Source organism: Hippoglossus hippoglossus, chromosome 15, assembly GCF_009819705.1.
Source record: "Hippoglossus hippoglossus isolate fHipHip1 chromosome 15, fHipHip1.pri, whole genome shotgun sequence".
Lineage (NCBI taxonomy): Eukaryota > Metazoa > Chordata > Actinopteri > Pleuronectiformes > Pleuronectidae > Hippoglossus > Hippoglossus hippoglossus.
Genome location: NC_047165.1, coordinates 2,039,327 through 2,062,569, shown reverse-complemented (window position 1 = coordinate 2,062,569; position 23,243 = coordinate 2,039,327). Strand labels below are relative to the sequence as shown.

Genomic DNA, 23,243 nt, shown 5'->3' with positions numbered 1-23,243 from the left:
TTCTGGGCACAATTTAAATGAAGCATAAGTATTTATGATTTCACAAAGCTGACATAATTGCTCAAAGGGTAAGTGAGGAGAGCGTTTGGTCTCGTACTTTGTTTTCTGTGTTATGAAAGAGGAGATTTCGGTGTTGGTGAGAAAAGGGCTGCTGTGTGGAGGCCATCAGGGAGATGGGAGGAACTCGTGCTCGCCTGTTAAGCAATTTTGCAGCTTTTATTCGAGCTGTCAAATCCAACAATCGGGAGATAATGCAGCCTTGGTTTGTAAATTATAAACGTGTCAAGAGATGCACTAAAGGCAGCGACAGATGCCACTTATCTGCTGCAGCTCCGCAGAGTGACTGTATCATCGGAGGGGGAAATATAACATTTTGATGTTTACATAAGAGAAGTATTAGTATCAGTCAGAAATGTAATTCCTTTCACCCTTCCCTCTCGCAGGGGATTGACTCCCCAAAAAACACACAATGATTTTTTTTTTTTTTTGTAAAAAGGCAAACAAAACAAAAAAAAGGAGCAGAAAAGCATCCTCGCTGATCTTCTGTCCATTTCCAACATCGCTTCTTGTATATTTTTTGGTGGAAATCCTCTTAGAATGCAAAGTAAATAGATTACGATACAGTGAGGGATTAGGGCTCGCGCGGCGCTGTCAGATTAGTCGGTGAGCGCAGCGCGTCGACAGCTCTGACACGGCCATGGCTGCTGTTCAGGAAACAGGCTCCGCGCGACGCTTTAAAGTCCCTGGTTGGCTCCTATTCATGAATAAAACTGTGGCCCGTAATCTCGGCCAACACACACACACACACACATCTACACAACACACACAGCACACACACACACACACAGAGGCAGCCGGGAACATTCAATATCAGTGGTGAGGGAAGTATAATAGAAGTCTTTATTTTTCAGGCTGATTAATGACAAGGTTGAAAACATTTTTTGTCATGTTTTTAAAAAAGGAGGAAATCGGTAGAACACTTTTCTTTTTTCACCGAGACAGAAAATAACCTGGATCCATTGTCTGCTTTTGACGTTTAACACACTTAGGATGACAGCTGTGAGAAGAATAAAGGCTTCTGCTTCACCCGTGTGTTATTATCAGTTATACAGTCGTCTGTACACACATTACGTAAGTGAGAAACTAGTTTGCATATAAAACATATATATACACAAAAGAGTGTGTTATTGAGGAGGTGTTGTTGTGCTTCTTCAGTTTCCCACTCAGCTTAATGAAGTACCTCTTGAATCGTATATATGGTTTTTCAAACGGTTCCTAAATGGACCACGTGAAGCGTCCCGGGGTCGTCTTCCTCCTGAGAAACACCACACACAGACAAGTTGTGTTTTAACAAACCTCAGCAGCTCGTACAGGAAATATGAAGACAACAGTTTCACAGAGTCACAGAGTCACAGAGTCACAGTCGTGTGTCACCTGCATTTGTGTTTTATTGATCATTTCACTTTTCAGTGCTCTCGGGGGATTGATAATGGTTAAAGTAAATTTTACGGTTAAACTGCTTTTCATAGAATATACTATTTAATATCTAACATTACAAGCTTCAGGAATATGACAATAAGACAATTAACGGAACTAAAACTGCAACTAGTGATTAATTGTGGATTTTCTTGATGAATAAATCAATCGATGGTCTGTAAAACATCTAAATTTAGTGAAATCAAAGCAAAGGGACGTCGTTAAACTTCTACTGTTTTATCAAATCAACAGACGTTTTAATTTATTATCCTATTCAATAGAAACAAGACATGAATCCTTATATTTGAAATTATTGCTTGAAAAACGATTCATCGATATTCAAAAAGTGTTTGTGATTCATTTTCTTTCGATCGACTATTCGCTACAAACTTCAAACTGTCATGGTGTCGTCAGTCACCTTTTCCTGCTACGACATGTGAGAGAGGCCGATACTGTTACATTAAAATATATATTGATCTGTTTGCTGATATGAAAACTTTTATTTTACAGAATAAACAAAACAGTAAAGATGTATTTGCACTTTCTTATTATTTATGATTACTTCTAATAAAGTTTATGTTTCACTTTAAAGCATTAAATCTTTTTCTCAAGGGTTTGATAAGGACGTCCAAGGAATCTAGTATTTTCTATATTTATCGACCGATATATCGTTATTAGAAATTCTTTACTCCCTAATATCAGCCCCCAAACATCTGTATGAGTCGAGCTTCAGTTTTTCTTATTCACCAGCTCAGTGCTGCAGTTTACTGCTGTGACTTCACTATCGACTTTAAACCTATAATATGATTTGTGATCACGTTTTCATCCCGTTCACATCGAGACAGAGATGGAACCTCGTGAATTCTGTCGACGGAGATGAAAAAAAAAAAAAAATCAACGTTCAGTCAATCAACTCACGTCTCTGTCGGCGTCGCTGCTTCCTGCAGAACGAGATGAGCCGACAGCAGATGTTGGACGACGTTCCGGTAAACCAGCCGCGACACATTAAACAAAGTACAACAGCCCAACATTAGACATGCGTAATCACACACGACAGCCCTACAGCAACACAACACTGACTGACACACTCGCACACGAACACACACACGGCAGAACGCCTGAACAGGTTACATGCTCACTCAGTAGGTCAGACACGTTGCCTTTTCTGGCTTTTAACAAATGTAGTAAACCGTTGTCACTCATGGCGATCTCCCTCTCTCTCTCCCCCTCTCTCTCCCCCTCTCTCTCGCTCTGAGCGCTGCGTTAATAAGGTTATGATTGACATTAAAACCCCAGCGTGCCTTATACAGATATTTAAAACGCTGATGCAAATTCCCCTCAATAGCCTCCAGCCCAGATTACCAAATGACAGAGCGATTTGGTAGCGAGACAATTGCTAATAACCCCAAAAATGGAACTATTAAAATGGAGAGAGCGGGAAGGAGGACGGGAAGGAGTGAAGAAGAAGAGGAGGACGAAGAAGTAATGTTTTCTTAATGGATGTTTTTCCTAAATGACCCGTTAGTCACCGCAGACGTCTGAGACCAAGAGCACTCAGGCCACGTTTAGAGAATCTAACACGGGAGAATTATCGCAGGTCATAAAACGTGGCCCTGAAATGTGCCTGCTGAACATTATGTGATTTACTGTACCAGAGTGTCACAGACACAGACAGGGAGCGACAGACAGACCTGGTTGTGTCAGTGTCCCGAACACGTCTGGACTCACAGTCACGTGTGGACTCTCTGCTTCTGGTCTCCGTGGACCGAATCGTCCATCGACACTGAAGAACAGAGAAAACACATTAAATGTTGAGATGCATAAATGAAAGACAACATTTACTTTGCAGTGGAGGAGCCACACACAGTTTCTATGTCACATCATCAGTTTGAGACGTTCGCTGCTTCTCTAAGTTCTTGTTTCTTTGCATCAGTAAAATCAACCAACTCCATCTCCTGCTAATTATATTTAAACACTAAATTGTTTTCCCAACTTCACGATGCTGACAAACTCTTGTATCCAGAGTCGTGTCTGTGGTTAAGTTTAGTAAATCAACACGTTTTCTCCGTCTCATTTCAGGGGCCACATCCTCCAATGGCCGCATCTTCAAGACCTTGACATTTTGAAGGCTCCTTCTATTCCTCAGCAACAAAGGGTCTGTGGGGCGGATTGTTCTGAGGCCGACCTGTTCCAGGAGTCATCACGTGACGAAGCTGAAGGTGTGGGACAGTAAATCCTTCAACCTTAACCAGACCACAATCTATCAACCTGATCAAAAGAGCTGCGGCGTAACCACAAACAAGTTTAATAACTCGATATTATGTACGAACAGAAACTGGGATGCGGCTTCTGTCATATGAGGCAAACTTGATGTATAGAAATGTCTTTGTCTCAGATACTTTAAAAGTGTAATTTACATCGTGTTTAAATAACAGACTGAGATATTTCTTGAACAATAATCTCTCACTTTAACACTTATTAGATTATTCAAGGGGGCATCAGGCTGATTTCTTTGTTTTAATTTACCCAACAAACTCTTTTATTTGTATTATTCAGGACTCATATCTTTAATATCTTACAGAGGTGAAACCTCAGTGTTTCTGTTCGGGCCCCCAGGAGCTGAAGTGTCATAACTGAACCCCCCCCCCCCCCCCCCCCCCCTGCTCAAAATGTACACAAACTGATAATTAAATAGTCAGATGTAGATTCTTGGCTCCCCGTCACTCCGAACTAGCCGCACATTAAGTAAAGGCCTCCGCCGAAGCTGAAAAGTAAAAATAGCCTCCATTCTTCTTCCCTCCACTGACAGCGGAGTACGTGACGAGCGAGCGAGGCCAACAGCCGTCAAAGGAACGTTGGGACGTTTCCCAGATTTCTCGGCTCGGTCTCTCTCTCTCTCTCTCTTCATTCCTCCGCGCGGCAGAGTCGGATTTGGGGGGAATGCGGGAAACCGGCGAGGAGCCCCCCAAACCCGGCATTGTGCTCGCCTCCCCCTCTTCCTCTGCTCTTTTCTCAGCGAGCCAAACGGGAGAACGCCCGCGCTATAATGCCTCCCCTACTCCACCACGGCTAAGCTGTCATTGGCTTCACATGAGAAACAATGAAACTTCATCGGAGACCAGATTATAAAAGAGAGGGGGGGGGGGGGGGGGGGGGGGGGGGGGGGGGGGGGGCATCAATATAAAAATTGTTGTAAAGGAAGGGGGGGGGGGGGGGGGGGGGGGGGGGGTGAATTGTGCAATAAAAAAGGCAGCAGCTTTTGTCTCTTTCTCTCTGTGGCAGTTATCTGTGGGGAGGTTCGGGGATCTGCTGTCTTAGCCCCCGTCAGCGGCGCAGGGGGAAGACCTGGGGAAGAGCGAGCAGGCGTCTGGCTGCCAAGTCGCCCTAACCCTCTTTACCACTCCTTTCTCCTCCTCTCCTTCCTTTTACTGTTTTTTAAAAAAGAGCTTAGGCCAGAGCATCTCTCTCCTCCCCCCCCCCCCCCCTCTTCTCCCTCTCTCTCTCTCTCTCTCTCTCTCTCTGGACCCCAGCTTGTTTAAATTGGCCGATAGGAAGGGATTTGGGATGGATGGAGGGGGCTTAGAGAGAGACGCAGAGTGGAGGGGTGGAGGTGCAGAGAGTCATCAGTGTTACAGTCAAACAACCATGAAAAGCCCATGAAGATGAGAAGAACAAGAGCGCCTTTTCTTTTTTATCTAAAGCACACAAATCCCATATAAATACTCCCAATATGTTAGTTGGGGTATGACAACGAATGCCCCTCCACCACCGCCCCTCCGCCACCGCCACCCGCTCTACAATAACTGAGACGTGGATGACTTTATTTGTGTGTGTGTGTGTGTGTGTGTGTGAGATATGTGTCAGGGACAAAGGGAGGGATGCTCTCCCTGCGTCTTTTAGTCACACTCTTTCCACACATCATTCAAGTCGACCAGTGTATTAAACAATCCCTCCGAAGCAGTGATTTTGGGTTTTTCCCGACACCAGACACTGAAGCGTGGAGAAGAACGGACTCCGGCGGCATTTTAAATGTGGCTCCGTGGTTTTTCGCCGGTGGGATAAAGAGCCAGAACCGATGTGGCTCTGACATTTGAAATGACACAGGGAAACGGAGGCTTTCAGGCTGTCGCTGGGTCATTTGGCCGCAGACGCTCTCAACACAATTCACACGCAGACAATGATGGATTGTGGTGGAGGAGAACGAGCGCAGGCCCGAGAGAGAAGAAGAAGTGAATCCTCCTTTATTTAAACTGGGCTGAACTAAATGTTGTCTTTATTTGTCTGTTTTTTTTATTAATCTATGCGATTAAAATGGATACAGTTGAAAATGACAAAATCAAATGACAATGTGGAAACAATGTGAACAGAGGAAATGAGAGAGTGAATATTTGATTTACATTTTCCAATTGGACAGAAACATGGTTGAAAATGACTCTTAATGTTGCTCTGTATGATTTAAAATGTGTAAATACTCGATGTTTGCAAACAACTTCATTATATCAACTCAAAAAGTGATAATATGTCAATGTTCACATTTAGTTTCTGCTGCTCCCAAGTATTTAAAAAACAGTTATTGCAGATTTGAAATCACTGAAGAAGAAACACAGACATGGGAATGTGAATCAGTAATAATGACAACATGACAACAGACACAGTAGAGACACACACACACACACACACACACACACACACACACACACACACACACACACACACACACACACACACACACACACACACACACACACACACACACACACACTACATGCAACTCACTGGGTTGTCGGTGTCCATGAGCACGAAGGTCCTATTGCACTTTGGTTCCGATCCGTCTGTCGGTCACCGAGGCTCGAACCCAACACATCTTCTAACACACACACACACAAAGAGTAACACAAAGGTTGACATTTATCATGAATGAAATCAAAGAATTAAATTTGTTTTCATTATGACATTCAGGTTTTTCTTTTGCTTTATTTCCAACTGACACTGAATCACACAAACACAACTTCAGGCCGTTCCTTTCTTCAAGGTGTAGACTCTGGAAAAGTGACTCCACCAACAGTTAGTGTGTGTTTACAATGGAGTCGATTAAAAGACCTCAAGTAATCTGCTTTTTAAAAAGTTTAACTTGTAAAGTTTTCTCTGCCAACATATGCAGTTTGTCACTGGGAGCAGGTGATGGTCACTTCTTCCTCTGGGCAGACTGGACACCACAGTCAGGATGCTAACTTCATTAGCAGCTAAACTAATGAAGAGCTAACGTTTCTCCCAGATCAGTTAAGTGTTAATGCTAACTGGCTACTTGCATCTATCACCTGTAGATAAGGACTTGTAAAACTAAGTGGCTCCACACGGATGATTCATGTCTCAGTCCCTTTAACTCATTTTGTTTTCACGTTGTCAGATAAAGTTGTTTTAAATGTATTTGATCTCTTTGGATGTTTTGTCAGATTCCTGTCTGTAGAACACCTCTAAGTTCTGTACTCCATCATCTCCGTTTGGTTCTGTAAACAGCCGGTGTAGGTTTTTGCCAACTTGACAGTCTTGCTTCTGACAAACATGTTATTCCAGTCGAGCTTCCGAACTGATACGAGAACTCAAACACTAATGGAGGATGAGTCAACAAAGCGATCGACAGAGCTGAGAGCGAGAGCCGAGACAAACGCCGCGTTTTTCTTCAGCACACAGCGGAGCTAACAGGCTTTTATCATAACCACTAAGAAAAGAGGGAGCATGAGGAGGTGGAGAAGTGGATCTTCAGATAAAGCTCTTGTCTCCTTGCCCGTTGAAAGGCCCCACAGTCACATCCTCCTTTGTGAGGGGGAGACGGAACGATCAGGCACCCAACTTGGCTTCTCCTCTTGGCAGAACGCTCCTCCGAAGAAAAGGAGATAGAGAGGAAGAGAAAGAGGCCTTCCCTCGCACTTGTTCGCTACTCTGCCTCTCACAATGCCGTATCTATCCAAATCAACACACTTGTCAGCCAGACAGCTACAAGCGATTTCCGATGCTGTTATAAAAGGAACCATTTCTAAGCTGAAATGTGTGTTCTCTATTGTGTGTGTGTGTGTGTGTGTGTGTGTGTGTGTGTGTGTGTGTGTGTGTGTGTGTGTGTGTGTGTGTACGAGCCGCGGCAGCATCTCTGTTTATCAGCGTTTACAATGGATGCACATAAACATGAGAAGAGGTGCATAGAAACACGGTGGCGCTGCCCAACCTGATTCCAAGTCCGAGACCGATGCTGGTAAAAGACGTCCACTTTAAAGAATCACTCCATCTGGGATTCAGTCGTTTTTTGTTTCTATTTCTTTTGAAAACAAGTGAAAAAATCGTTGAGACAATATCAGGAGATGTTCTCCTCTTTCCAGTGTTTCTCCTTTCAAATGCAAATCAGCTCATTTCCACAGTTTTCACAAAGTGAAATGAGATAAACCGATGGGTGGCGATGGCCTAGATCGGCTGTTTCTTCTGCTGCTGCTCAGTTGGTTTTCTACCAGTAATTTCAGTCCCGAAATCCCATTCACCTCGAGTTTAAGAAAAAGTTTCTATCTCTGAATTTCATCAATTAACACGTTATATCCCGTTAGTGTATTCTGTAAAACCCCCACACCCGCGCGTTGGGGGGGGGCAGCCCAGACGTCCTCCAGATCTAAAAGGTGAATAACACGGTGGGATGTCTAATGTCGTCTTGCAGGAGGGATCCTGATCAGATCCAAACTCCCACCGCTGTGTGGCCTCCTCACCTATTGATGTAAGATGGAATTATGCTTCTGTGAGCACAGACAATATGGTGAATGGTGTGATTGGTGGCAAAGCCTCACAGAGGAGCCTACACACACACACACAGACACACACAGACACACACACACACCTTCTAGGGTGTCAGGCTGATTCCTGTTTGGAGGCAGTTTTATAACAGGGTTTAAGTGAATTACTTAATAAGTTATGTGTCGTGTCGTGATGTGAGGAACGTCTCAGCTGTTTGGGGACATGGTGGCTGAGCAGCAGTGTCAATTAATCAGGTCGGCAAAATCAATTATCATCATTATTAGTTAATTACGTAGAACTTCTCATTCGCTCTGGTGCTGTGACAATTTAGCGTTGAGATGTGTTCCCACACTGCGATGAGACGCGTGTTGTGTCGCCGCAGGGAACGTCTGCTCTGCATGAACCCAACAAGCTGCGATCACGTTTCTGTTTAACAGATGATGATGTTGGTTCACGCAGGAAACAGTGCGACCGGGCTCACAAGCTCCCAACTGCACGCGCACAGTTCACATATTTACACAAACGCACGCACGCATGTCCGAGGGCCGTTCTGAATTTGACTATGACGGAGAACAAACACTTTTCAGACTCACTTGTGTGTTTTAACAGATACTTGTTGGTGTAGGCTGCGGCGTCGTGTAGCTGAACTGTGGGAACTTTTATCTGTGTGAAAGAACATGAGGAGTTCACACACGTTTCAAAATGAGTCCTGTTCTGTAGTTGAAACTCTACTGGGCTGTACTGGGAGGTGTTCCTGATATTGTGTCGATGTTAATTCATATAATCGGGATGGACAAAATATTGGGAAGCCAGTTGAGTTCAGCAGCCCCGCAGATTACACCCTGAACCAACCAAGGCAGCATATTGCCGCCCCCACGTGTGGTTGTGAATAAAACGCCGGTGTTCTGGAATCAGAGGCGTGACGTGTAACACAAGCGTCGGCGTCTGTTCCACCGTTCCGGTTCTCCCTTCTACACACAAGTGGATTCGGCTCTGTGACTTCCTCTGCTGCCAGCATAAAGGCAGATGAACAATAACCCCCCACCATTCCACGTCGATACCTTTTATACAGAGCAGCGAGGCCGAGTAAAGGCGGAACATTCCTGCCTTGAACAGGTCGTGTTTACAGATTTATGAAATGTGACATGGAGCTCCAGCTGCTAGAAGTCACCAGCCAAAAAGGTGGGAAGCACCGGTTTAATCCTGGACCATGAATGATGTGGGTTTTTATCTCAAATCTAAACACGAAAAATACAGTTTTATCTTTTTAAAAGGGAAATAAAAATGCATGTAGTGGAGTTAAAAAAAGATGGTCACATTTAGAGAAGCAGAAATGGAAATATTTGTACTAAAGATAAACTTTACATCACTCTTAGCAGAACAGAAACTTAGGGACAGTGTCATAAAAACTCTTCATATACTGAATCTCCTGTTTCGTGAACATACGTGTGCTGGAAAATATCAGATAACAAGAGAAGGAAACCAGTAAATACATCGTGTTTGCATAACTTGACATGTTTGTACACGTGTGTGCCCTGTGAGCCACAGATGATCCTGGTGGTGTGCAACGACCATGCCATTGGCTGTGTGTGTGTGTGTGTGTGTGTGTGTGTGTGTGTGTGTGTGTGTGTGTGTGTGTGTGTGTGTGTGTGTGTGTCTGTGTGTCTGTGTGTGTGTGTGTAAAGAGAGACACCTGTTCACTGTTCTCTGCTTGAAGCCAATCACTCATTATTTATAACCCGGCTTTTCTGCTCTGTTAATATGAAGGCTGACACACAACTGTAACACGCACACACACACACACACATAAACACACATATCGTGCAACACACTGGTGTTACACTCCTGCCTGGATCAGAATATCACGTTATTTGTGTTTTATCACGCGTTCATAACAAATATATAATACTTAAAACATATATTACACATTGAGGTCAATATGTGTATTTGATCTCATATCCAAATATCAGCTGGTTTAGTGACGTGTTGTGTCACCGTAGAAACGTCAGGTTAACCCTAACGCTCCAGTACAGATACTGATTGTAATCCAGTATCTGTGGAGACGTCAGGCCACTTGAACTCTTCATGAATTATGTCAAGTTATAGTATCTGGTTGAACGGAACATGGGGATAGGACCCTGCACCCAGAGGCTGGAACATCTGCAGCAGCTGCAGGTTTGGTTCTGACCCTTTAATGTGTGTTTCCCCCGCTCTCTCTTGTTTGGAGACAAAACCTACAAATGGAACAAAGATTGTAAAAAACCTTGGGATGTCCACTCATCCTTAACTTTTCATGTGTTTTTTTCTCTCTACTCATTCATATTCTCTTTTCATTTTTCCTTTTCTTTAATTCATTTATTTTCTTTCCCTTCACTTCCGTCCTTTTCCAATTCATCTGTTTTATCCTCTTATCTTTTAATTTCACCGTCCTTCATTTGATTTTCTTCATATTTGTCCTCCCCCTCTCTCATCCCTCCTTCCTTTTCCTCTCCTCTGTCCCTTCCTCCATCCTCCTCTCCTCTGCTGCTGCCGTCCAAGGATAGGACACGCTGCAGGTGATGGAGGTAAATCATCGAGGACATAATTAAGAGGCTTATGAGGAGGCGTGTGCGTGTTACGCCTCACATTAGAAACAAAAAAAAAAGAAATTACATGCAAACAGGCCCCACAGTTACACAAATGCTCATTTTCATTCACTGACAAACACACAAGACACTCAGCCTCAGGGGTTTGACCTTATACAGTGGAGTTAAATACCTCTCTTGTCTCATGTGGTCGTACACACTCTCTCTCTCTCTCACACACACACACACACACAGACAGACACACAAACACACACACAGCCTTCTGGTGTGTTTTAAGCACCAATGAAGGACTCATCAGACATGTTCATCTAGTTCCCTCACAAATTTGAATGGTTTCTGCTCACCCGTCGGGCCTTAAAGCCCCTGTGAGGAATTGTGAGGACTTGTGTGTGTGTGTGTGTGTGTGTGTGTGTGTGTGTGTGTGTGTGTGTGTGTGTGTGTGTGTGTGTGTGTGTGTGTGTGTGCGTGTGTGCGTGTGCGTGTGTAATGAGGAACTCTGCTTGATCCCCTCTGGTATGTGCTTTGGGGAATGTTTGTCAAAGGGCAGCAGCACAGCCTGAAGGAACAACAAAAAAAACTGGGCCTTCTCTGGGTTTCCTCCCCTCGAACAACTTGAGGAAACATCAAGTGTTTATACGTCACAACACTTTCTATTCAGTTTGGGCAAAAACCTTCACCTGGAACCACGTACATTCAAAAACACACAAGTTATTTTGTGCAGGGAGTAATTATGTGAAGCTTAGTTTCACTTTCTTTTTAGATTTTAATGTGATTTTGTCATCAAAACCTCCAAAGTCACTGAAGAGGACGATTCACATGGTTTCAGTTTTACGTGGATATTCCTGTCATATGATTTAATTCTCCTCGGTGCACTTAAAGGAGGGTGAGTGTGAGAAAAGGCTGTAACATGTGTGGGAGTGGGTGAGTTCCCGAGGTTAACAAGTATCCACCTCTTCAAATGTGAGGGAGGAGAAATAAAACGATCACACTTTTCAGTTGGACGTTTATGATTATTTTTCTTACCGCTGCCTGCGTTGGCCTGGGCCTCGATTTCATTAGCTTTCCTCTTGGCCACGTCCGCTAGCACCAGTTCGCCCTTATCACCGGCGACATAATGGAGGTCCTTTGAAGGTAATGCAAGAAAGAAAGAATTGTGAACGTTAATCTAAAATGAATCTAAGCTCCGATCACAATAGGGTTTTTTTTTTTTTTTTGGAGGGGTGGAGGCGGCGTTTTTTTTTGTGGGTGAAGGAAGAAACAGATGAAATGACAAGAAAAGAAAGAAAAAAAAAATCGGAGTCGTCGTTTGAAGCCCAACATCAGAAAGAGCACCGGTTGGATGAAATGCCGGTTCCTCAAAAAACTTTGAAATCAGCCTGCTTGTAACCCCCCCCCCCCTCTCTCTCTCCCCCCCACACCCTCGTCTCTCCGGGTTTGAACCAGGGAGGATGTTATCTGTCACATTTCAAAAGTGGGAGAGAAGGCGAGGGACTGTTCACCTTTCAGAAACGCTGGTATTCTGTCTCTTTACAGAGAAACATATCCAGCCGAGCATATTACTATATCAGCCTGTGACAATATTGGAAACAGCGTGTATCCTCTGTATCGCTCTGTTTGCGTCTCGCACAGCCATAAAGAGAGATAATACTGGTACATGATGTCTGAGTGCGGCTGATTTAAAGCTCAATACGCTGCCACATTATTCATTAGTAACCACACTGCGTCGCTCGGCCACGAGTATTACTACAGATTAAATACCGGAAAACTTGAAATTCTCAAATTGTATTCTTAATAAATTTGATTAAATTAAACTCAAATCTTTATTGGTGTGTGAGAGACTTGTAATGTGCTAATTCTAAGCAGGGTATGAGTGTGTAGTATTCACACTGGATAATAGACTAAATTAAATACTCTGAAAACAGTATGCATACTAAAAATCTCTTGCTATTTGAGTTTGTGGTTTACATTATTATTAAGATGCTTAGTAATAGAGAACTATCTTACTTTAAATATTTTCTTTTTAGCTTTAATGTGATTCATCTTTGTACGGACATTTTTACATCACTATTTTTTAAACCAGTAGAATAACGTTTTGACGCAACTCTCAACATATCTAAAATAAAACATCTTTACTTAACTCAAATCAGCTAAAACACTGTCATATATGATTTCAGTTGTAGTAGATATTTGAAACATTATGTAGATCTTTACAATCCTATTCTGAACCCTACTTTACAAACTACAAATATGGTGATAATGTTTCTCGAGTTGCACGGCAAACAACTAAATGACTTACATTTATTGGGTCTCTCATTCAATGACCTGATAATTGGATTAATTGCTGATAGAGGAGAAGCAGTTTGAGGAACAGACTCACAAAATATAGGTGACTTAAATTAAGACACACAATGGGTAAATCTTAGGATATTAAAAAAATCAGCACTGTTGCTCAGATGATACGAAAACACACAATACTCAAAGAGGGAACAATTAAAAAATGATATGTCGTTACACGTGGACTAAACGATCAAACATTCGACCTCCTGAACTGACTGAGAGGGAATCAAACCCTCGTCCTGGCACCCAACGAGGGGCTACTCAGGGTCGCAGGGTTTCCTGGAGCAGAGTGCAGGGCCTGAGGGCCCATCAAAGGGTGCAGCGTGTTAAGGAAAGTCTTCCGCCTCAGCGACATCACAGGACATCAGTGCCGTAACTCGGGGCTCGCCATGGATAACCCTCAGCTGGCTAAAGCCAACCCCCAGCTGAGCCTGCACCGGGCCTTAATACCCCCATATTGTAACCCAGCTTTTGTACCCCCAGAGGGAAAAAAGGAAAAAGAGGAGGGTGCTGGTTTCCAGAAGAGGTGGGGAGCAGAGCGGGGCTGAAGCAGTGAGGGGGGGGAGTCAAAAAGAATGAGGGGGAGAGGGTGAGGTGCTGAAATTGAGGAGTATGAATGGGAACAGATTGGGTAATTATAGTGTGGTGCCTGCCCTCTGTGGCGAGGAGTTAGGGGGAAATGTGAAAATGGCCGACAACAAAATGGCCTCAAAAGAAGCTAAATCGGCTACAAGCACTGAGGAGGCTAATTCAGCCGCCGTGAACAAGGACATGGCCCCTCAATTAGATATGAGTGAGGCGTCCTAATTGATAACAAACAGAGCAGCGGAAGATTAAACAGGCGACGACGAGGAGGAGGAGGAGAGGAAGAAGGAGAGGAGGGGAGGGGAGAGGAGGGGAGAGGATGGGAGGGGAGGAGGGGAGAGGAGGGGAAGAAGGAGAGGAAGAAGAAGAGGAGAGGAGAGGAGGGGAGAGGAAGAAGGAGAGGAGGCAGTACAGTAAAATGATCATGAGGACTTTGAGTGAAGGAGCAAAAGAAAGACATTCAAAAACGAGAAAATAGAAAATATTTTACAAAAGGGTTTTGGTGCACGTGAGAGAGAGAGAGAGAGAGAGAGAGAGAGAGAGAGAGAGAGAGAGAGAGAGAGACAGAGAGAGAGAGAGAGAAAGAGAGAGAGAGAGAGAGAGATTATGATAGTCAGAAGAGAACAATATGAACATTTGATGCTGGGGCGCTTTATTCCAGCTTAGCTCCTCATAATACTGTGAATCTGGATAAAGAGAGAGAGAGAGAGAGAGAAATGAACAAATGTGAAATGAGAGAGAGAGACAAACTGAAAAGTAAGAAAAGAGAGAGAGAGAGAGCCAGAGAGAGAGAGAGAGACAGAGAGAGAGAGGAGTATCAGGCCGACTAAGAAGGGATAACAATAATACTGCATATAAAACCATCAGATATTACACCTCTTATTCCCCAACGCTCAAACGCGACACTAATCTTATTTATATAAGAGCTTTAGGGGTTGCAGCGCGCCAGCTAACCACACTGATAAAGAGGGGCGTTTTAGTGGGCCATTTTTGGGGGAGTGAAGAGGGGAGGAGGGGAGAGAAGGTGGTGGACGCATAGGGCCCAACATCGACTGATATGTGGGTTAAACGAGGGATTAAGTTAACTTGCTCACGTCTACTTGTTTGTGGGTTAAAGTACAAGAGTTAAAACACAGAGCGGACTCACACACGAAGTTACTGTGTGTGAGGAAAGTGCCAGATCAGCGTCTTGTGTGGGGAAACTGCATCACACAGATTTAATGAGGAGGACGGAAATTTGAACTTTGTGACATCTGACCACTTTAGGGTTAAAGGCAAAAGTTGTGTTAGTTTGTTTTGAAGTGAGACGAAGTGAATACGCCCGACATCTTCATGTGTTATTTCTTATTTCATAAACTTAAATAACAGGAACAAATAAACAGTAATTTTGGCCTAAATCAATTAGCCTCAGTTTCAGATCCTCAGTCAGGAGCTTGGAGGAGTGATGAGTGTTTACAAAAGTTCTGAGGAGTCAGAGAATTAAAATTTTGGGGCAGATCCGGATCAATTTTTCAACATTTTCACAGTTTTCCCAGATAATAATTCACACACACACACACTTGTTTTCGGACACACACCTGTTATCCAGGAGCATTGTGTTTGACTAACACTTTTATCAGATGGGTGTTAAGGACTTAACGTTTTAATAACTCTAATTACTCATCTGAGAGACGACAATGAGCTTATTCCCAAAGACATGCGATACCTGCTCCAGCAGCAGATACGGACGGAGATAGAGGCTGAACCCAACACACGCATCTTTTCCTTATTGCTGCAGCAAATCTAACAAGACGCAGTACGAGCTCTCATCTGGGAACAAAAGAGCCGGCATCAGATTCAGCTATCGCACAGTTTAATTTTAATTAACGAGCTTCATCAAGAGCCACAGACCCTGGGAGAAGAGGAGGGCGAAGAGGAGGGAGAAGAGGAGGGAGAAGAGGAGGAAGAGAGACGGGGAGGGAGCTGAAGAAATAAAAAACTTGTCAACAGGATTGACGAATGACCTAATTGGTTACATTATCAACTCATTATCAAAGGCTAATTAGGGAGCTACAGAGCAGCGTCAATTATGACAAAAAAATGCAAACGACTCAGTAACCCCCCACCACCTCTGCGTTAACCCCCCTCAACCTCCACCTCCGCCCAAAACACCCCCCACCACCAGCTCCTCCTCCCCCTCAATTTAGCCCGACACTGAAGTGTTTCATTTTAACAAAAGGTTTCTTTTTGGGGACAGAAAAGGCTGGAGGGCCTCTATTGTTAGCTGGGAAACAATGACACTGGAGGGGGGTAGGGGTCCTGGTGATGGAGGGGGGGGGGGGGGGGGGGGGGAGTGTATCATGCTGGGCGTTTCTGGGAGAGGTGAGGGTGTGCGTGTTATCTATGTGTGCGTGTGCATTTTACCAAGTCGCCGGCGCGTTATTGAGTTCTGTGAGCAGGTCTGGAAGTTCTGAGCGGTTCGGCGAAGGCGGGGGTTGCCCTCATTAACCCCCCCCACCCCGACTCAATCAGCCGAGCAGCGGGTTAAAGCAACAACACAACCTAATTAGAGCGAGGGACAGAGCGAGGGGTGAAATGTCAACATCCTCCTTTTCTTCCTCTTCTCTCTTTGGGTCCTTTCAAACCAGGAGTTGTTGCTCTCTTGGTCACTGAGGCAAAAAGAAAGTGCTTGAAAGAGCATTAACTTTGTTACAGATCCGGGATGATAAGTATTTGCAGTTATCTGTCGAGTTGAGTGACTTCTAATGATTGTGTGATGAGTTAAACACGCAAGAGAAAGAGTAGACAATCAAACTATGTCTGATTTATCACAAGTGCATTTTACAAAGATAATAACAATAGTTTTAGACATTAAAGAAAACAGTTTGGAAAGAACACTGCACACGTGGTTTGATTTCAAACAGGAAACTAAAAACCAACCAGCAAAGAGACGGACGGGGGTGAAAACATAACCTCCGTAGCAGAGGTAATCATTTGGTACAAAATATGAAAAGGATTTATGTGTTGAATGTTCCTGATGAAAACATTTTGTTCCTTTCGTGTGAAAAATTTAGGAAGAAAAGTTTTAAACGAATGAAATGTCCTGAGTTTGTTCGTTTTCACATCTAAATGAAAACATGTTTCATTACTATCTTCTAAGACATGTTAATTATTTACAATAAGAACAGGCCTCAATCACTCTATTGCTGATTCTACCCGTTAAAGTCAGTTCAACACCAACAATTATTTGCTGATATGATCCTAATTCATCTCTTGACACCTATAAATAGTCAGAGATAGACCTTGTTTCTCCTCTTTCCCCGACTCTCTCTCTCTCTCTCTCCTTCTTACATTTGTCATATAGCTTTCCATCTACACCACCACCCCCTCCCCTCCAGCCCTCTACTCCCACCCAACCTTTCCCTCGCGCTCTTTCAAGGTCCACAGGCTCGACTCCACCTTTTCAATTGGGCTTCCCAGCAGCACTACTTAGTGGGGAGGGAATTGGAAGCAGTGCTATCAATGTGATTGAAGGACCAAGAGGAGTGTGTGTGTGTGTGTGTGTCTGTGTGTGTGTGTGTGTGTGTGTGTGTTCTGTATTAATGTCTATGGTGTTGGTGAAGCATGGAGCAAAAGGGGGCCCCATGGAAAAGGGGGTCAAACACACAGAAGAGCATTGCAGAGTGGAGAGGAAGAATGAGCAAGTGAGAGGGAGGAAGATGAGAGGAGGGTAAAAGGCCGAGGAGGCTGGGGAAAGTTTGGGGCCCAGACTGAGATCACACCTGCTCTTTGACACGCAACACACACACACACACACACACACACACACACACACACACACACACACACACACACACACACACACACACACACACACACACTTAAATTAAACACTTTCATAAAAATATAATGCTCCCTGTAATCGATGGAGTCTATTAATCAATGAACACAGTCTGAATATTTCATTTACAGTAACGTAACATTATTCATGTAACGATTTTAACATTATGAGTGATTATATATAATAAAGGTTTATTTATATTATATCTATTAATATTTATAGATCACCTGTGTCATTTTTTTCTTCCTTAAACATATATTTTAACAGGAAAACAGAAAAGGACAGTACGACAAGAGATAAACATATGTATAAATCCATCAATAGCACTGAGAAGTCATTTTTTTATTTGTTGTGTTCCAGGCTTCATAATATTTTCTTTATATTCTAAATTAGCAAAATAATATAAGCCACATGTTCAGCACATTTTAAAAGGTGCTGAACAAAGACAAATTATTTAATAGCTAGTGGAAAAAAAAAAGAGACTAAAACCAACCTGGATACAGCTCCATCAAGATCGAACATTATTATTATTTCTTTTTATTTGTGAGTGTGGAATTTTGCACAGAAAATTTGTATTATTCAAAAGAGCACAGTCTGGGGTGTGGTGGTATCTGGAGGTTAAAACGTATATATACAATATCTCGTGTTTTTCGCTTGCTTTACCCTTTTTAATCTTTTCCACTCACCATGAACAAATCTCTGTCTTCCAGATCTACGGCGAGGAGGAAGGCCTTCTCAAAGCGCTGGTGTCTGCAGAGACAGAGGAGACGGTTACACAGGAAACACCACAACACCCTGACAACACTGTGAACTTGAAAATGAAAAAATGAAAGATGAATAATAGGTCACTGGTTCGGTTTCTTCCTTCAATCTGTAAGCATGCACACACACACACACACTCACACACTCACACACCTCTGCAAACAAAACTGACAATAATGGCTCTCTCCCTATAATACAGAATTAAAGCTTGTTGAGAGTGAAAGAGGGAGAGAGAGATAAAGAAAGAGAGAGAGAGAGAGAGAGAGATAAAGAGAGAGAGAGAGAGAGAGAGAGAGAGAGAGAGAGAGAGAGAGGGAGAGAAAGAGAGAGAGAGAGGGAGAGAGAGACAGAGAGAGCGAGCGAGAGAGAGAGAGAGAGAGAGAGAGAGAGAGAGAGAGAGAGAGAGAGAGGGAGAGAGAGGGAGAGAGAGAGAGAGAGAGAAAGCTGTATCTCCCAGTACAAAACACCTCAAGTTTCCCTGTCGGCAGCCAACATGAAACAAACACAAGCAAACAGAGGAGGTGTGTGTGTGTGTGTGTGTGTGTGTGTGTGTGTCTGGTGAGAGGGGGGGGGGCGTCTTTCATTTGATGTTAATGGCGAGAGAAAGAATGCAGGTAGATGATAAGCGAGGAAAGGAGGTGGGATGCCAAACACCGCTGCAGCTCTGCTACAGAGGAAGAGAGAGAGAGAGGGAACGGGAGGTAATTGCAGGATGGGGAGCGGCGAGCGGCGAGCGGCGGCGTGCAGGAACAACAGGGTCTATTTCAGTCAAACGGGCGTTTCAAAAGCCTCTCATGGCAGAAGGGGAAATGAAACAACAGTCTAAACAGGTGCATGCGTGGAGCCTCGCGTTATGAATGACTCAAAGCTGCATCGGCGCCTGTGAGTTAATTCAAAAATCTATTTTTCCCTTTTTGGATTTGTAAAAAATAGCAACGTGAGATGAAGGAAGATGGTGAAAAGACCGTGTTTCTGCTGTCAGATAAAAATGATATATCACTGATCAGACATCTGTTTGTTTTTAAGATGGATCACTTCTTTGTAGTGTTTCAGATGAACACACCACTAACTTCTATTTCTGTTATTCAGATGGTTTTATTTCCAGTGTATGACCTCGACCCATGACCCCTGCCTAAAAACATATTTCTCATGCATCAGATCAGGACCCTGCGGAGCGGCTGGCGTTACCTGAGGAGGTGGTGAAAGAAGCGGCGGGCGTACTTGCTGATTGGCTCCCGGTAATCCAGTATCAGCGTATCAGAGAGAGGAGCAGGCGGAGAATAAAACACGCCGAGAGCTGCTTCCAGTTGAGCTACGGACACAACATAAACACACACAATAAAATAAAGTGATATCCATACGCTTGTGGCAGGTGGGAGTCAGAAGACAATTTTATATTATATTTTCATTAGGTTATAGCATAAATAGCTCAACAGCCGAGCTCACAAAACTGCAAACCATGACGCTAATGAGGTTTTATGATATATGAAGGACGGGTACTGCTTAGTTTACATTATTTGCGTTCTTCTCTGCGATGAGCTTCAGATGTGAGCGTTCTCTGCTCTAATATTTACCTCGGCTGTGGAGTTTGCTTTCACCCTGTCCGTGTGTGTGGTGTTTGTTTGTCTGCAGGATTACACAACAAACTACTGGATGGATTTCCAGGGAACTTGGTGAAAGGATGAAACGTGTGTCGATGAAAGAACTCGTTACATTTTGACTCGGATCCATCAAAAGTTGCAGATCCAGGAACTTTCTTTCACTCTTCTTAACATTGTGAGATATGTGGTTTTTATACATTTTCACTGATTTGGGAATTTGTGTATCTATGGGGGTGTCTTGTGGTGCAATGGCTTGAATTAAAGGAGTCTGTTAGGCCTTGGTGGAGGAGTGAGCTCTACTGGGTGCCGTTCTCGTTTTAACTGGGATTAAAACAAGTGGAACACAGTCAGAAAACAGACAAACCCAAACCTGTTCTTTGTGTTTGACTGCTCCGACACACACACACACACACACTCACCCTCTCGCTCTGCGTTCAGCTCCAGCCTCAGCAGGTAGTTGGTGACTGAGCTCAGGCATCGGTAGCACTGGTCTCCCATGATGCTCCAGTCCATGGACTCCAGGATACCCAGGGCCTCTCTGACCTGCCCGCAGAGCAGCCGCTGCTGCAGCAGCTCCCCCGGCCCCATCTGGCCCCCGGTCAGAGCCCCTGTCACAAGGAGTCACAGTTTATCATCACATGAAATAATGATAATACATTAAACAGCAGGATCTTGTTCATCACCTACACACATTTACAGTAAATACGAAGCTTTACCGTCTCGTTGAGTCACCTGATAATAAATCTTTTCTATTTATCGACGGCCAATAACAACACAGAGCCATCAGCGAAACGTAAGAGTGAGAAAACTACAATTCTTTCTTATGGGATCAACATTTAGATCAAACATTAAAATAAAATCTTTGAGAATCTTTCAGGCTTTGTCCATCGAACCACTGCCCATTTTCTGGAATGTGTTTTTATTGTATTCATATTATTTCATATTATTTAATTTGAACCAAACCTTTTTTAATACTAATTTATATTGACTAATCTTCAAATGTCAACCCAACTTTTAATATTCTACACTATTCTCCCTTTTACTCTGTTTAAATCAGTCAAAATGTAGAAACTGAAACAAAATTTTTACAATAAAATTAAAGAAAACACTTCAATACTCTGAGGTTCTCTCAGTGTGTGACCAGGCAGAATAACCTGGAGCACTAGATGGGTGAGGCTGGCATTCACCTGTCAATCAATTAGGTCTGGATGTGTGTGTGTGTGTGTGTGTGTGTGTGTGCGTGTGTGTGTGTGTGTGTGTGTGTGTGTGTGTGTGTGTGTGTGTGTGTGTGTGTGTGTGTGTGTGTGTGTGTGTGTGTGTGTGTGTGTGTGTGTGTGTGTGTGTAGATTAGGACTGCTGAATAATAGAAGGCCACGGTTTTGAACCCTTCATGGTGATGTCGGTGTCTCCTTCTGTGTAAAAGGGCGAAGCTGCACACGTGCTTGTGACTTTATAGAGAACCCATGCAGGAAGTAATTAGTGTCGACTGAAACGCGATCACATCGCTGCACAGAACAACATAACTCACAAGCTTGTTTTGGCAAAAGGCTGAACTTCATGTGAGCAGATTCCAAACCACAAAACTGTGAATGACAAGATGTCGAGAAGCGTTTCGTGATGGAAACTGGTTTGGGTCCAGTTTAACTCCACCATGAATTCATGTGCTGACACAAACCCTCATGTTGTCAGTAAACAACAGGTTCTGGACCGAGTGCCAAACCACTGTGACGCCAACCACCGGTTTGTGTTTGCTGCCGTTTTAAAGCCTCAAGTTCTCAAAGACTTTAGACTAAAATGACTTCTTTTTCGTCCCCTGCTGGTCATTTGAGAGAACACAGGCTTCAGCCACTTCCGCTCTGGCTTCACTTTCCTTTACGTCCATTTTTTATATCCAGTCAATGTTCTGGACGGTGTAGGAGAGTTCTCTGCTGAGGGCTGCAGGCCCATAAGCAGGCTCTTGTCTAATTAATTGACAAGTGCATATGTCTGTGTATCTGTGTGTGTGTGTGTGTGTGTGTGGGGGGGTGTACTGGCAATTAAAATGACAAGCTGGCAATTAGCAAGCCCCCAAATCCCCTATAGAGTGGTCTAATGTGGCTAATACATCAGCTGAGCTGGTACGGTTTGTGTGTGTGTGTGCGTGTGTGTGTGTGTGTGTGTGTGTGTGTGTGTGTGTGTTTGTGGTGGGGGGGGGTGTCCTTGGGTGGCAATGACAATGGCTCATTGCGGTGCCACACCTGTCTACACTCACTTGTTTGACCAGCTCGTTTCAGCATCACTGTGTCAGACACAAAAACAAAACACTGAGCAGGACGAGATCGGCAGCAGCACGAACACACGGCGGCCGAGAAGAAGAGCATGAGAAGAATGAGCACAAAGGGATCAATTCAAATCAATGAGGGTGAGTTCTCTGAAATATGAAATAATTTAGAATCATTAAAACTTTTGTATCGCTGACTATCAATCAGAAAATCACCGTCCTTTTCAAAGATGAAAATCTTTACCTTGGATTGACTTCACTTCACTAAAGTGTTTAATTAATCGTCTCTTTCTTACAAAGCAAAATAAATAATAAATAAAATACATCAGCTTGGACTCTATTGATTTCTATGACCACACTAGTAGTTATATTATTGCTTTTTAACAACGTTTAAAAAGTGTAATTGTTTAAGACCTTAATTAATTAATAAATCTAAGAAATAAAATGTACACTTCCTGATATTTGAAGATAAGGTGAAGAAGCCAATAAGAGAATAACACCACAGAAACTCCATGTTACCGGACTGAGGTGTTTGTTGACAATCAGTTATCGGTTCAGTGTGGTTTTACTCTGCAGTTTTATCACAGCGTGTTAATATCTGTATCGGAGACATTACAATCGATGCATGGCCTCATAGGTGAGACGGAAGCAGCGTCAAATTAACACGACCCTAATTAAGACGGACCTACACGCATGTGAGACCTAGTGCGTCTTATTATTTATTTAGTATTTAAGAATTTACTAAATTCCCACCTCTACAAAAAGGACTATTAACTGCAGCGTTGTGCAGCACACTCCCTGGTCTGCCCCTCCACAGCCGGTGCCGGTGCAGGTCCAGCCACGGCCAACGTGTGCCCAGATGAGATAACTCAGTACAGGCGGGGGGGGGGGGGGGGGGGGGGGGAGTAGTGAGGGCTGCCTCCCGTGGAAAAAAAGGAGAAATTGGAGCTTGGCCAAGTCTTTCTTCCTCTGCGCTTCCTGACTCACTCCTTCTGTCATGTGGCGGGCCTTATGAAACAAGTCAATACAGAGAAGGAGCGCAAACA

At 43.6% G+C, this 23,243-nt stretch overlaps 1 protein-coding gene across 1 annotated transcript in view; it reads right to left on the bottom strand.

Annotated features, from left to right (window-relative positions):
* Window positions 1–877: 877 nt before the first annotated feature.
* Window positions 878–23,243, bottom strand: part of wdpcp (WD repeat containing planar cell polarity effector) — a 67,694-nt gene continuing 45,328 nt past the window's right edge. The window contains exons 12-20 of the mRNA XM_034608275.1: window positions 22,189–22,281; window positions 20,357–20,545; window positions 19,525–19,648; window positions 18,261–18,324; window positions 11,856–11,955; window positions 6,253–6,343; window positions 3,168–3,259; window positions 2,395–2,417; window positions 878–1,315 (exon numbers count right to left, since the gene is read on the bottom strand). Coding sequence (XP_034464166.1) covers window positions 1,265–1,315; window positions 2,395–2,417; window positions 3,168–3,259; window positions 6,253–6,343; window positions 11,856–11,955; window positions 18,261–18,324; window positions 19,525–19,648; window positions 20,357–20,545; window positions 22,189–22,281 — 827 coding nt within the window. The 3' untranslated portion in view covers window positions 878–1,264. The remainder of the gene's footprint in view (window positions 1,316–2,394; window positions 2,418–3,167; window positions 3,260–6,252; window positions 6,344–11,855; window positions 11,956–18,260; window positions 18,325–19,524; window positions 19,649–20,356; window positions 20,546–22,188; window positions 22,282–23,243) is intronic.